This window comes from Acanthochromis polyacanthus, chromosome 6 (genome assembly GCF_021347895.1).
Source record: "Acanthochromis polyacanthus isolate Apoly-LR-REF ecotype Palm Island chromosome 6, KAUST_Apoly_ChrSc, whole genome shotgun sequence".
Classification (NCBI taxonomy): Eukaryota; Metazoa; Chordata; class Actinopteri; family Pomacentridae; genus Acanthochromis; species Acanthochromis polyacanthus.
Window position 1 is genome coordinate 8,561,377 of NC_067118.1, and position 16,129 is coordinate 8,577,505.

The 16,129-nt window shown below is 41.1% G+C and overlaps 1 protein-coding gene across 1 annotated transcript in view; it reads left to right on the plus strand.

The window, feature by feature from the left end:
* flna (filamin A, alpha (actin binding protein 280)) overlaps positions 1 to 13,845 on the plus strand; it is a 77,411-nt gene extending 63,566 nt beyond the window's left edge. The window contains 17 exon segments of the mRNA XM_051949547.1: positions 158 to 221; positions 224 to 256; positions 1,779 to 1,919; positions 2,978 to 3,106; positions 3,240 to 3,413; positions 4,342 to 4,503; positions 4,785 to 4,988; positions 5,827 to 5,979; positions 6,065 to 6,187; positions 7,230 to 7,496; positions 7,599 to 7,736; positions 8,549 to 8,664; positions 9,617 to 9,749; positions 9,843 to 10,019; positions 10,104 to 10,322; positions 11,264 to 11,461; positions 12,389 to 13,845. Coding sequence (XP_051805507.1) covers positions 158 to 221; positions 224 to 256; positions 1,779 to 1,919; positions 2,978 to 3,106; positions 3,240 to 3,413; positions 4,342 to 4,503; positions 4,785 to 4,988; positions 5,827 to 5,979; positions 6,065 to 6,187; positions 7,230 to 7,496; positions 7,599 to 7,736; positions 8,549 to 8,664; positions 9,617 to 9,749; positions 9,843 to 10,019; positions 10,104 to 10,322; positions 11,264 to 11,461; positions 12,389 to 12,573 — 2,616 coding nt within the window. The 3' untranslated portion in view covers positions 12,574 to 13,845.
* Positions 13,846 to 16,129: the final 2,284 nt, after the last annotated feature.

Sequence of the window (16,129 nt, forward strand, 5' to 3'; positions counted from 1 at the left end):
TCACCTCCATTGTCATTTCATCTCGTGGTTGTCTCACACTGTCGGTGTTTGGAAGCTTTTTACCTCTCTTGTCCTGCACTGTGTTGTTTGTGTCTTTGACGCGACGATGCTGAAACCACAACAGTCCGTCGTATAACCTCTGACCTCTGTCTCCCAGGCAACGGACAGACCAATAGGAATGAATGGTCTGGATGTGGCAGGACTGAGACCGTTCGACCTTGTCATCCGTTCACCATCCAGAAGGGAGAGATCACAGGTAACATTAACAAGTCTGCTTGATTTTAAAAAAAAAAAAAAAAAAAAAAAGAGCCCGATACTGATTTTAGAAGGAAGATATGTAATAAAAGCAGGATATTTACAGTTTAACAACAGTCTTTATTGTCTAAAGCAACAGTCAACTTCACTGGTAATGTAATACTTACATTTGCATAACAAAATGCCATTGTAATATCGTTTTTAATGTATGTAATAGTTGCAAACAGTAACTCATGGAACACTGAGTGACAACATATATAGTAGCTTTGCTGTAAAATTTCAAGCAAAATATTCTATGTATTTGGTGGAAAAACAAACTTTGAAATGTTAGGTTTTGTAAATGTAGTGGCTGGAATTGTTCGGTTTCGCAGACATATCAAACTACAAACAGTTCTTAGAGTTTGGAAGCAGAGTGGTCAAACCCAATTTCTGTAGTTTTTGAGAAAAATGGGTTCAAATTGTGTTTTCGAGAATGGTCTAACACCAACACTGGTTGAGTTGTGGGTTAGACCACTTTGCCACTAAAATATAGACCACAAAATATTACAGAAATTAATAAAACTTAGTTTGGATTTTTGTGGGTTAGACCACTCTGCTGCTAATTACCTTATATATCTAACTTTAGCATAGTTTAGACTCTTATTAATGTTGGTTTTGACGCGAACACATGAGCTGCCACTCAACTGAAAAGCTATGAAAGGAGCTACGTGGTTTTGCTAGCTAGCTAAAGTAGTGGCATGGCAGTTGCCAGAAAAAATGTGTAAAGGGGATGTTTTTTTTTTTTTTAACTTTATAGTTTTGAATGTCACAAACTAGGGGCCAACATAGACACACAACATATCTGCACAATTAATGGAAGAGATGCTCTGATACTGACCTGTCAATCTGCTACATTGCTGACTTTGCTGTCAAAATATAACATGCTAGCTACCTCGCTAACATAGCAAACGGATGCATAAGTGTCATGACTTTTGCCACAAAATCAATAAAATATGAGGGTTGTTTATCGCTCTCCAGTTCTGAATTTCACAAACTAGGTGATGAACGTAACCTGAAATAAAGAGTCAAACCAGAATAAATGGAAGAGCTGTTCTGATGCTAACCTTTCAGTCTGTTACATTACTGACTTCACTGACAGACTGTGGCATGCTAGCTGCCTCGCTAACAAAGCAAACTGATGTCATTTAAGCATATCTGACATACCAGTTATCAAAGGCAGTGTTATGTCCAAAGTATATTAACAAGGGAAAATTATGATGTTGCTGAATATTACATGTAGTGGAGTAGTAGCACACTCTACTAGACATACTGATAACACCACTTTTTACTTAACTTGCGGCTGTCGTTCTGCTTTACCTTCTTTTAAAATAAGCTAGCATATTGAACATCATTTATAATAAGATCAACATATCTGAGATAGGCCTAAATCTGTCAGGCTCTGTCATAAACCTCAACGCTTTGAACCCCACAATGGTTTTTGCAGTGCATGTATGTGATGGTGTTCTTTCTGTTCTCCGCTAAAGGTGAGGTCCGAATGCCGTCGGGCAAGGTGGCCAAGCCTGACATCACCGACAACAAGGACGGCACTGTTACTGTCAAGTATGCCCCCACCGAGGCCGGTCTGCATGAGATGGACATCAAATATGACGGCATCCACATCCCTGGTACAGCTTTGCTCTCAAGTGTCTGCTGACATACAGTACAGGCTCCAAACTCGCCTTTCCACTGGAAGCACTGGTGCTACCAACTCTTTTGGCTGGTCGCACCAGCAATGGATTTTATCGCCAAACCCCACCACCTCATTCTGTTTCAGGACTGCCACAGCTATTAATCCACCATGCATGCCGATGAACAGCTGTTTTTGCACAACCTAGTTATGTTGCATTGACTTTCAGTGATACAGAACTTCATATTTGTAGATATAGGGAGGGAGTAAAGATTTAAATCTGAAAATACTTTTATTTTGTCACTAGTCCTCTTGGGAGTCCTCTTGCTAAACACTAAACATCTGCTTATCTGTAAATACAACATTTTATTGATGTTCCCTACACGCCTCACATGCTGGCTACAGGTGGCTGCAGTGTAACACCTCTGACAGGTGTGCAACAAAAATTTGTTGGAAAATGATGAAAAGAGCATTCTACACAGATTTACTCAGTTAAAGCAGAGTGATTTTTTTTTTTATTTTTTATCAGCGGTGCTGTTTCCTTTGAGCAGTCCGCATGTTAAATGATTCAGTTGTCAAACAAAATTTATTTGAATTGGAAAACTTTACTTTTTGTGTCAAATATTGCTATTTGACAGAATGCGATTAATTATGATTAATTCTTTACACAGCCGCTAATTAATTAGATTAATATTCTTAATTGCATCCTACCACTAATTTTAACATAATCAGCTGTAGATCGTTTCATCATTGGATCACAGTTACAGTGAACTTGACTGTTTACACATCAGGCATGAAGAATCACTGTGGAAGAAATATTACTTCTTTCCAACCACGATAACTTGCAGTAGCTATCTGTGCAGATGGAAGGAAAAAGATCAGCCTAACAATCATCAGTCACCTGAAATTTCAACTCGCACGCTCTCAACAAAAGGCCACATTTGCATCCATTTTGGTCGTAGTTTTGAGCCCTGCAGGAGACGTTTATGGCTTTGTTGAAGGGCATCTTAAGTCACTCTTCCTTCATCCTCTTTTTCCACTGTTGTCCATTAACAGGAAGTCCCCTACAGTTCTACGTGGACTACATGAACAGCGGTAACGTCAGCGCCCACGGCCCTGGCCTCATCCACGGCACCGTCAACAAGCCCGCTGTCTTCACTGTCAACACCAAAGATGCTGGGGAGGGTATGTAGCAGTCATAACACACACAACTTCAAGGCCATTACCTGCTTTATCTCTTCATCGTGACTCACCTGCCACTGCTGTCCAAAGAGAAGTAAAGCAGGATAGGGTGTTAAAATTGTCCCCGTCCTTGTAGGTGGTTTGTCTCTGGCCATTGAGGGTCCATCCAAGGCCGACATCAGCTGTGTGGACAACCAGGACGGGACCTGCACTGTGTCCTACCTGCCAGTCCTGCCGGGAGACTACAGCATCCTGGTCAAATACAACGACAAGCACATCCCAGGCAGCCCCTTCTCAGCCAGGATCACAGGTTATTATCTGTCAAACACTCAGTCAATAAGTGGGAATTTGAAACTTTTACACTGGCCTGGATCTTTCTGGAGCTTGGTGTCCGTCCAGGTTTCTTCTTATGCAAAGTAAAGTTTGGCATCATAACTAAAATGTGGCATCCAAATCAAAACCTGAACTGGAAAAGGAAGCATTGGATGTGTAATATTTGTATTTGAAGAAGTTGTGTTAACGATTGGGGGGGGGGGAGAGTATTTAGCATTAATAACACTGCACTAAAAATGGGTTAAATAGTAATTTTAATGACAATCTTCTGATTTTCTTTTGTTTCTTAATGTCTCACTTTTTACAGTGAATTTTTTACTGTCGATCTGGTTTTAGTTTCAACTTTGTCACTGGAGCAAGGAGCCCATGATTTAAATCGCTAGCAGCGTTATGCACCACTGTTATGACCCTTGAAATGGTATTTTAACCACAAATTAAGGATTTTCTGTCTTCTGCCTCTTGTAAGGGAGTCAGGTTGCAGTGGAATCATGCTATTTCTGCTCCATAGCAACCATCTCTTCCTGTGGGATCCCCAGGTGTTCAAGAGCCTGATGAGATTTCTAATCTCTCTTCTGGGTGTGTCCCGGGGTTAAAAGTTGAACATGCATGGAAAAATATCCTGATCGGATGCTCAGCATTCTTTAACTGGCTTCTTTTAAAGGGAAGCAGCAGCAACTTTATTAAATTTTCTTTCTGATGCTCCGTCAAGACACAAAGGAAGCCAATTCTAGTAGCTTGTATTTGCGATTTGGGTCTCAGTTGGCCAAATATAGTCACAAGCAGTCAGTTTACATGCAAGGGAATGTTAAAGAAAGTTTCAGACTCGCAGTCGTCTCCCATCTCGTCTTCTCTGAGAGTGTTTATGTAGTAATGTGAACTAACTGGCCTGTCGCTGCCGTTTCCAGGTGACGACTCCATGAGGATGTCCCATCTGAAGGTGGGCTCAGCTGCTGATATCCCCCTGGACATCGGAGAGCTCGACCTCAGCCAGCTGACCGCCTCCCTCACCACGCCGTCAGGCCGCGAGGAGCCCTGCCTGCTGAAGATGCTGCGTAACGGACATGTCGGTGAGTTGTGTGAATGACACAGCAGAAAACGATGAGTCTTGTGGGCGCCCCTGCAGCTCAACAGGTTGACCCATAAACAAGTTATAGTCCCAATGAAGCGGTCATGAGTTTGAATCTGACCCATGGCCGTTGACTGCATGTCGTTCCCCCACTCTTCTCCCCACGTTTCCTGTCTCTCTCTCCACTGTACACTGTAATAAAGGCAACAAAGGCCAAAAAAGTAAATTTAAAAAAAAGGCATGAGTCTCGTGATAACCCTCTTGTTTTTGTGTCTGTCACAGGTATCTCATTTGTTCCTAAGGAGATTGGAGAGCATCTTGTGAACATCAAGAAGAACGGCCGCCACATTCCCAGCAGCCCCATCGCTGTTATGATCAAACAATCGGATGTCGGCGATGCCAGCCGTGTGTGTGTGAGCGGGCAAGGCCTGAGCGAGGCCAGAACCTTTGAACCCGCCGAGTTCTTCATCAACACTCGTGATGCAGGTGATGAAAGACTCCATATATACACTACTGTTCAGGAGTTTGGGCTCACTTAGAAATGTACTTATAATTGAAAGAAAAGCAATTTTCTCTAATGAAGATAACATTAAATGAATCAGAAATCCAGTCTAGACATTGTTAATGTGGTAAATGACTATTCTAGCTGGAAAAAGTTGATTTTTAATGGAATATCTCCATAGGGGTACAGAGGAACATTTCCAGCAACCATCACTCCTGTGTTCTAATGCTACATTGTGTTAGCTAATGGTGTTGAAAGGCTCATTGATAACACACTGTAGATATTTTACTCCTTATACTTTTAATTTCTTTAAATATTCGTCTCCTATCTGCTCTGTGTAAACACAGCCTACAATTTAGCTAAACAGTCCCAGAATTTTTTTTCACATGATTGTTTGTTGCAAACAAGTCAAAAGTAGCTCTTAAGTTGTACTGAGGAGCACAATTTTTTTTTTTTTTTTGGCTTTTCATAGTATTTGGTTAGTGGAGACAATTCACTTTGGGTGTTTCTTTTGTTTTTTTCTTTTACTTGAGACAGCTTGGTGAACTCTCACAATTTTCAGTCTTAGATTTAGTTCATTATCCAGACAAATTTGGGGAGAATAATCACAAAGTCGAGCTGAAAATCCAACTTTTTTTTTTTTTTTTTTTTTTTTACAATTTCTGGCTCTGACAAATTATGTAATTTTGTCCATTTGCAAAATAATACAGACAGCCTGCCTTTCAAACCTGCTAGACGGTTTTGTGGTTCAGAGGGTTAATCCTTGACACGTTAATATTTTCATATCTTTATTAATTACTCCCTCGTGTTTCCTCCATACAGGCTACGGCGGCCTGAGCCTGTCCATTGAGGGACCCAGTAAAGTCGACATCAACACTGAAGACCAGGAGGACGGAACCTGCAAAGTCACCTACTGCCCCACCGAACCAGGAAACTACATCATCAACATCAAGTTTGCTGACCAGCACGTGCCAGGTGCTTATCAAACCAGTCAGGGATTTGCAAAGTGAGGTGTTTTTTTAAAAGGTTGAACTGAATCGATTGTTGTTTGTGCACACAGGGAGTGCGTTCACGGTGAAGGTAACAGGAGAGGGCAGGATGAAGGAGAGCATCACCAGGAAGAGGAGAGCGGCGTCGGTCGCCAACGTCGGCAGCCAGTGTGACCTCAGCCTCAAGATCCCAGGTGAGCCAATCAGGAAATAATGACAATATAACCTGTCTTTGTGGGGTCACGGTAGAAGTCAAGCCCCACATTGTACCAGAGTCTCCACACATTAAGTCCTCAGTCCTCTTTGTACCATTGCTTAGTTCGTTGACCGATATCCTTTCTGCTTGTGTTGCCGGAACTTCAGATATTAGCATTTTACTGAGTCCCATTTAACATTCTTCAGTGCTAATATTTGTTACCTTTTGACGAACTGCCTGCTGATTCTTTTACTGTACAGTTGGCAAAAAAATGAAGCATATTTCCTAAAAATCTGTGTTTGTAAAAGCACTTCACTGTGTATAATCTTCTAAACCAGGGGTGTCAACTCATTTTAGTTTAGGTCCACAATTGGCCCAATTTGATCTCAAGTGGGCCAGACCAGTGAAATTACAGCTTATCAACCTGTAAATAACCACGACTCTACAGATTTCCTTTTGTTTTAATGCAAAGACAGTACGTTCTGAAAATGTTCACATTTAAGGAATTGTTTTTTTAACAAAATATTATTACCAAACTGAAATCTTTTCAGTTTCAGAGACAAAATGGCAAAGAAACAGACAAATGATGCAAGAGATAAAAAGGAAACACAAAATGACAAAAATGAGAAGCAAAATGACAAACATGAAACAAACAACAAAATCAGACACAAAAAGCAACAAAAACAAGACAAAATATTTTAAAAATTACATACAAAACGACAAGAACAATGAGCAATATAGTATTTTACTTTATGATCAAAATGACAAAAGACAAAACATTACAAAAATGAGACCCAAAACAACAAAAGAATAATGAGCAATGTAGTATTTTACTTTATGATCCAAAAAAGTTGTCTAGAAATTATTTTAAATCTGGGGTTTTGCAGTTAATGTCTTCTCTGTAATTTTTACACTTTACAAAGTCGGGCCGGATTGGAGCCTCTGGTGGCCGGTTTTGACCACAGGCTGCATGTTTGACACCCCTGCTCTAAAATGAAGAGAGTGTTGATGTGCATCTATATGCTCGTGTCTCCCCTCAGAGATCAGCATAGCCGACATGACGGCCCAGGTGACCAGCCCGTCCGGTCAGATCCACAAGGCGGAGATCATGGAGGGAGAGAACAACACCTACTGCATTCGCTTCGTCCCCACTGAGACGGGCGTGCACACAGTTTGCGTCAAATACAACGGCATGCACGTCCCCGGCAGCCCGTTCCAGTTCACCGTCGGCCCGCTGGGAGAAGGTGGAGCGCATAAGGTCCGTGCTGGAGGACCGGGTCTGGAGAGAGCAGAGGCTGGAGTACCAGGTAGGTGTGGTGGTGGGGTGTAACTGCGGTGCTGAAATGTGTTGTTTTTTTGTTTTTTTTAATTTACTCTGTGAGTCTGACTTGGTTTCGTCCTCTGTGTAGCCGAGTTCAGTATTTGGACGAGGGAGGCCGGAGCCGGAGGTCTCAGTATCGCCGTCGAGGGGCCGAGCAAGGCTGAAATCACCTTTGAGGACCGCAAGGACGGCTCCAGTGGAGTTTCCTACATCGTACAGGAGCCTGGTGAGATTTGATCTGTTGCCCTCAGAAAGGCCGGTCGAACAAAACACACACCATCACATTTAGGAACACTTTCTACCCCCAAGTCATCACTATCCTGAATGACACACTGAAAACACAACATGCACCCTAATGTGCAAAAATGAAATGGCTGCAGTGTAAGAACAGTGTCTGCGTGAGAGCATGTGTGCTGTTTATTACTTCTGTTAATACATTTGTGTATTGTATTTTCCACTTTTTTTTTTATACTTATATACTTTCGATATACATTACTGTTCTAAAGTTTGGAGTCACTCAGACAATTCCACGTTCTCCATGAAAACTCACACTTTTATTCATGTGCTAACATAACTGCACAAGCGTTTTCTGATCATCAATGAGCCTTTCAACACCGTTAGCTAACACAATGTAGCATTAGAACACAGGAGTGATGGTTGCTGGAAATGTTCCTCTGTACCTCTATGGAGATATTCCATTAAAAATCAGCTGTTTCCAGACAGAACAGTCATTTACCACATTAACTATGTCTGGACTGGATTTGTCATTCATTTATTGTTATCTTCATTGAAAAAAAAAGATTTTCTTTCAAAAATGAAGACATTTTTGAGTGAATCCAAACTTTTGAACGGTAGTGTTTGTGTTTATTTATTGCCTGTCAAATGTGTCGGAGGGTTATTGCTGGGTTTTGTTTTGCTTCTCTTGCTGTTGTATTTTGAGGAAAGGTAGTCTTCATGTGTGCTGCAGACTCCTGTCAGAGTTTTATCTTCTGGTGACTGTTTCAGTGACTTTCTGACTTGAGATCCGTCCGTCTGTAGGTGACTACGAGGTCTCGATCCGATTCAACGATGAGCACATCCCCGACAGCCCATTCATCGTCCCCGTGGCCTCGCCATCAGATGACGCCCGACGCCTCACTGTTGCCAGTCTTCAGGTGAGGCTCTGAGACACACACACATCCGTGTGCACACACACATCCGTGTGCGCACACACCAGGCCACAGTACACTGCCCTCGATGCAGCAGCAGCACCTTGTAGCTTAACTTTATGTGCTTTATCACATTAAAGGAGTCCAGGTGTCTCCTGTCATACCAGAAACCTCACTGAGAATGTCCAAGTTGAGCTTTTTCAATGTAGTAGACAAATATCATCAGCTTACGAGGACTTTCAGTGTTCACCTGTCGTCTTTAACAGTTTGAATACTTTATACTTTAAATTATAGTTTCTGTTACATAAAATAAAAAGCAGAGTGAGTTGTCATTTTAAAAGTTGAGTCTAGAGGTTCAGGCGTAGAACTGGCAGCTGCTGCTACACTGTTGGGCGGTGCAAAGGCTTCTGGGATACTAAAGGACTGTGTGTGTTTCTCGTGCCTCATTCTAAAGGCTGCCAACAGCCTCCCACCTCTCAAAGCATTACGGGGCGCTAAAGGGTTAAAGAGGTCTGACATGGGCTGTTTTTCCTCCTCCTGTCTCACTTCACTCTCAATCCAGCACATACAGAAGCCCATTTCTATCAGGAAGACAAGGATGAAATGTAAAGTCAGACTGTTCTCCTGGAAATGGGCTGACTTTTAATATGCATCTTCACCTGCATGCAGAACCAATCTCCCAATCACAGATAAATAAATCCACTTCCACATAAACTGCAGAACTTACACACTGTCCCATTCTCTCACAACTTGGTCACTTTTTCTTCCTGTCTGTTTAACTCCCACAAATACCAGCTTCTTCTTTCTGCCTTTCCACCGCACAGCCCTCCTCTTTAGCCTTGTTAGCGACCTCCAGGTAAGCTAATAAATATGGAACTGTGGTGATGCTGTTGGGTAGAGAGAAGTGCAGATTGTAGGGCTGCAGTGTTTGAGTGTGTGAGTATGTGTTGTCGAGCAGGAGTCCGGTTTGAAGGTGAATCAGCCGGCGTCGTTCGCCGTCAGCCTTAACGGGGCGAAGGGTGTGATTGATGCCAAGGTCCACAGTCCGTCTGGAGCGCTGGAAGAGTGCTGTGTCACCGAGATCGACCAAGGTAGGCCGAGAGGCAACGCCTTCAGACCTCTCACACTCACCTGAGGCCACATTTCTGAGGTTTCCAACGTTCCTCTCTGCTCTGTTTGTCCAGATAAGTACGCAGTCCGGTTTATCCCCAGAGAGAACGGACTCTATCTGATCGACGTGAAGTTCAACGGAAGCCACATCCCTGGCAGTCCTTTTAAGATCAGAGTTGGAGAGACGGGTCAGGCTGGCGACCCTGGGATGGTGTCCGCCTACGGACCAGGACTGGAGGGCGGAACCACAGGTAGCACGCTCCCCTCCACACAACAGAAACGAGTCGCTTTCCCTGTTCGTCGACACTTCAATTCGATCTGTTCTTCCCCTCCAGGAACTTCATGTGAATTTGTGGTGAACACGAGCAACGCCGGCCCCGGAGCTTTAGCCGTGACCATCGACGGGCCCTCCAAGGTGAAGATGGACTGCGTTGAGTGTCCTGAAGGCTACAGGGTCACGTACACCCCGATGGCCCCCGGAAACTATCTCATCTCCATCAAATACGGCGGTCCTTACCACATCGTTGGCAGCCCCTTCAAAGCCAAGATCACTGGTGAGGAAGAATCCCAGATTTTTACTCGCTGTGGGCTCATTTTTCACTGCAGTATGAAGTCCTTTATCTCTATGGAAACAGAACAACCACGGCTAAATGTAGAGAGAAGTGAAAAAAATCTCTTCTGTGCAGCTTAACACAGATATAACGCAACAAATTTAATACGGAATAAAAGAAAAACCAAAAGTTTTTTTTTTTTTTTTTTTACAAAAGCTCAATAAAAAATGTGAAAGAAAGATGTACGACAACACAGTAAAAACAAAAAAAAGCACCTGGATATTTTACTAAATACATTTTTAATTTGTTTTCATGCATGTCTCCTTTCTGCTCTCTGTAAACACGACCTGTGATTTAGCTGACAAATCTGTTAATCTGTTTTTATTTGACAGTTAATCACAGCTGAGTCACTGATAGTTTTATGGCTGCTATGAGGAGAAATTTTAGGGCTTTTTTGCAGAATCTTGTCAGTGCAAACACTTTATTTTGGGCAATTTGTTGAATGAGGCATGTAGAATAAAGTAATTTTGAAATATCATGAATTTTTTTTCTAGATGGAATCATGCAGGTGAGTAGAACGTAAAGATGTAGTAATAATAATAATAATAATACATTTTATTTGAAAGCACCTTTCTCAGCACTCAAGGACTCTGTACAAACAAACCTTTCCATACAGAGGAGCCATCAATGTTGACAGAAAAGCTGTTGGTTTTGGATAAAATGGATTTGGTGCTGATGAGGAGAACTTCAGTTTTATCACTGTTTAATATCTGACTATTCTTTCTGTTTTTATAGTCTAGCTTTGATAAACGGTGTCATTGTGCTGTTTATTCTTAAAGACAATGAGCCTTTCAAGCCCACTGAAAGGGTTTTGGGGATCAGAGGGTTAAAAGCTGAATAGAAAAGCCTCCTCTCTAACTCACACTCTGACCTCCATCTTCCAGGTTCCAAACTCGTGTCCAGCCACAGTATGCATGAAACCTCCACCGTCATGGTCGACCCAGTGACCCGAGCCATCAGCTGTTCCCAGCAGGGGGCTCCAGCCCAATCAGACGCCAGTAAGGTGGTGGCGAAGGGCCAGGGCCTGACCAAAGGATACATCGGCCAGAAGAACAGCTTCAGCGTCGACTGCAGCAAAGCAGGTGTGTAGAGTCTGCATCATAACTGTACATTCTTTGTCGGTTTTTTACCAAACAAACAAAGGTTAGGTGCTGTATATGGTCGTCCACATCTGGAATGAAGATGGGGCTGTAAATGCTCACATGGTCTAAGAACCTGACTAATTCCTGGGTAGGTTTTCTGTGGGTCAGACGAGGAAGAATCTGGGTGGCCAATAAAATCTCAAAGTGAGGGATAAACTCCGTAAACAGTGTTCATTTTTGACAGTTTGGTAAATATTTGTGCCATACTTCTGTCACTGAAATGAAAAATGCTCTTTAATGATGCATTTTTTACCTCACATTTTTTGCACGGTGTTGCTTTTATAATTATAAATAAGAAGAAACTTCTCTTTTTATTATCATTGATAATGAAGTGTGACAGACATTATCAGTTGGTCGCTCCCACTGGGTTACAGGTGAAACACTTTACTAGCTGAACATTTGCTCATTGACAGACACTACATTTACCGATGTTCCCTAAACGCCTCACAGTGCAGACTGCGGTAGGTGCTGCTCAGACAGGTGTGTGAGCTAAAATGACTTGAGTGAGATAAAGTGTTCTCATTTCAGATTAGTCCAAAATTAAAGTGACTGATGACAGTGCACATAATGGAGTCATGTCTTTTAAGAGTGGAGCATATTTTTACATTTTAAAGGCTACAGTCAGTCATTTTCATATCGTGGTTAGAAGTTAAAAATCCTGATTGTGATTAATGAATATTTAGTTTTGTAGCTGTGCTATGGTGCTAGTCTTTGTAACTGGCGTACAGGAGAGAAACTAAAACTAAAGTATCGATCTTATTACACTGCTATCGTTCAGTATCGATACCAATGCTGGTATCAGTATTATCCATATTTGGATTGATCCACCCACCTCTAATATTTCTGTTTTTCCGTCTTCCTCCGCAGGTCGTAACATGCTCATGGTGGGCGTCGACGGTCCCAAGGTTCCCTGTGAGGAGATCCTGGTGAAACATCTGGGCAACCGACTGTACAACGTCAGCTACCAGCTCAAAGAGAAGGGAGAGTACATCCTGGTGGTGAAGTGGGGAGACGACCACATCCCCGGCAGCCCCTACCACATCACTGTCTAAACTCACGGCTCCACAAACCTATACCACTGTTTGAAAACAACAGAAACCCCGTCTCGAATCTAACCTACCGATCGTTGTTTACAGCTCCGAGTCCCTCCCACGTTTCAAATCGTTTCATTGCTATTTAATCAGTTACAAAACAGACTCAATCGACTCAAAAGCAACAAGTTCACTGTAATTTTCTCGTTTCATTCTACTGCATATCACATCATTCAATAAACCTAGGGAGGAGAAAGATGCACCTTTTTTTTGTTACTGTAAGCTAGCAGTGCCTTTAGGCTATTTGACATTTTCAGCCATAAGTGGACATTTGTCAGAACTAGTGTAGGACGACTTAATGTAGCGTAGCAACGGTAGATTTAGTTTTTTTCAGCCCCCTGCTTTGTATGGAAGGTTACTGTTTACACTGGAGGAGCTACTCTTACACACATACAGTAAATAATGGATTTATATGAGCTTCTAGGAACAACTGCAGGGCTTGGAGCAAAGAGTGTATTTTTTTGTCGGTTTGTTGACACACTTTGGTGTAAGACCCTGAATTGTTGGCATAAAAAGTCAGTTTGTCTGTTACTTAAACGGGGGGTAGCATTTGTAGAAAACGCTCAGCAGCGCTCACCAGCTCTCCAGCATGTGGTGTTCAAGACGCTCCATAACTAACCCGGTTGTTTTTACTCGCTGCTAGTGTGATCCAGTTTTAGGCACTGCTGTTGTTAGTAGAGAAATCAAAAACCAGATCAGGTGGGAACACATGTGAACAGAGCATGTCACGGTAGCTTAATGGCGGTTTGTGCTCCTATTCTTCTTGTCGACACCGCTGCTGGGAAAACACCGCTTTCTGTGTGTTTTTTTTTCTTGTTGTTAATTTTAAAAAATAACGCGTGACACCAGCATGTGCTCTGCATTTCCATTCGGTCTTCACTCCAGATACAGCGAGGCTCTGATTCAGAGCGTGGGACTTTTTTCTATTAAATTAAAGGGTCTAAAAAGGGAAGTCTCTAAAGTTGTCCCGGACAGAAAAGGGGGCTGATGAGGATGTTCTTGTTGTGGTTTGTCCATTTAAACGAGATGACCAAAAAGAAAAACTAAAGTTGTTGCTTTGTTTTCTGCTCAGTGTTTCACCCCCCCGCCTCCCCTCCAGCTCGCTCTGTGCCTAATCTAGATTACAGAACAAAACAAATCTTGTCCGAAATAATAAAAAAGGCTTTAAAAGTGATTGTAAGACAGTATTTTGATACACAATAAAGTTGTCTAAGTATTTTTCTGTCAATTCAATGACTGTGTGTTATTTTTTTGTGTTTTCTCTAAAAGCAGTGAAACAAATAGCTCTAAAACTATTAAATCCAGCCGGTCAGTGACGGTGTTTCTGCTTCAGTGTTTAAGGTTTTTCTCCTCTGTAGCTTTTAAGAGTTCGCTGGTAGTAAAGTTGTGCATCAGAGGATTCCAGCGAGTGGAAAATGTGTACATTACTGGAGTCCAGAGCCAACGCCCTTCCTGGAGAAAAGCAGCTCCTTATTAGGTCTGATTCACGTTGTGCCTCCAGAGGCCGCTGCAGGAGAGGAAACCTGATGGAAAAAGTGACAACTGCTCAAATAATGAGGCCATTTGTTTAAGTTATGCCATTAATAGCAGCGTGATGCAGCCACAAGCCTCAGAATTAGAAGTGAACTACATGAAGCGTCAAATCAATTATTCATTTATAATAGCAGTCATGATCATTTCAGATTTCAGTGGGGGGAAAAAAAGGTTTGGTTTCTACACATTTATGCAAAATATTTGTAAGAAATTGGATAAATATATAAATCAAAACCATATGTATTTAAAATGCAGCTCTCTAACTTCGCAGAGGATAAAACAATTTTATTGAAAAATCTTACATATTTCCACTTAATACTTTCCTCTTGTTAGCACCAGCTGTTAGTATTTATCACACATCCTGTGTTAAAATGAACATCACATGACTTGCTGTGTTACAGTCCTATTTTCAATTAGCAGGAACATCACAACGTTTATCCTTCTGCAAAGAACTAAAATGTACAAAAAGTGCATTGCGGCAACTGTGCAACTATTTTGTTTGCAGAGACAGGTGTATATGAGGTTTTAAAAAAGACGTAATGGTATAAAATAAATCATTTGCAGGGAGAAAGCCACTTTAATTATGGTAAGAAATAACATTTGATTCACATGGAGACACTATTTAGTCATCTATTTACATTAATAGAAACCTATTTTATTTTTATATAAATGCAAAAAATATATGTAGGGTAAACTGAGGGAACACAGCACCTCAAGAGCAACATTTATATTTTACATATCAGTACAGTATGTACACAAGAGCATGCTTAAATGAGCAAATTTGCTGGTAAATATTATTAGAAATCTAAATTTAAAATCAAAAAAAGGTCCCTGAGTAAATCTTACATTGAGTCATTTTGATCCACACTTATTTATATGTATATATATATAAATAACTTCATGTTCACATCTATGTTGCTCTTATTTTAACAGCATCATACAGGTCAGATAATGCAAACAGAAATGTTTATTATTATTGTGATTTATTCCTATCTTACTCCCAGATAGTCAGCTTCTTGACACGATCATTTTTAAAAAAAATTTTTTACTGCTAGTCAGCCATTATGTTAGTGTATTACATGATGGTGAACATAATTTATCAGAAATCTCTGCTGGAGTATTAAAAATCAATAATATCCAGAGGCTCTTCCCTTAAAAGTACCTTGACACATTCACATATTACGAATAAAAAAAGATAACTTATTTATTGTTCAAATTAATAATTAACTCTCCATTGACTGTCAGGTAAACAAATTGTTCATAAATATATTTATTTATCTGAATAATACAATTATAAGAGAGGGTATGTGGATGTGAAAATATCTATTAAATGTAAATATATTATTTTGACAAAATTTTTAAATGTAATATTTTTTTTTACTTCAGAATAGGTTTTCTTTTTTTTTGTCTTTTCTTTCTTTCCTTTTTTTCTACATTTTGCTGAACCCATGACACAGAAAGAAAAAGGAAAAAGTCTCTTTCAAAGACGCTGCCTGTGTGAATACTGACAGCTGATTGCAACTGACTCAAGCAGTGCAGCGATAAGTGTTAAAAATTTGAAATCTGAGGCAAGACAAGATATTATATGTGAAATTGGTCAAGTTAGTTATAGGCTATGGAGACAAGGCAAGCAAGTTATTATTTTGTGGGTTCCGGCACACATAGGAGTGGATGGAAATGAGTTAGCAGACAAGTATGCAAAAAGAGGGGCTGCTAAAGATGTAGTTGACTTTCCCGTGAAGTATAGTAGATCTGAAGTTAAAACAATAGTTAAAGAACGAATGAAGAAGAAATGGCAGAGACAATGGGATACTTGCTCGAAAGGTCGCTTTTATTACTCAATTCAAAAAAGTGTAGAGGGAAATTTAGGAGAACACAGCTGTTTAGGCCGGAAAGAGGAGGATGTCTTGTCACGATTAAGACTCGGGCACACAGGGCTGAATAGCACTCTGAGACTTATTGGAAAAAATAATACAGGGGAATG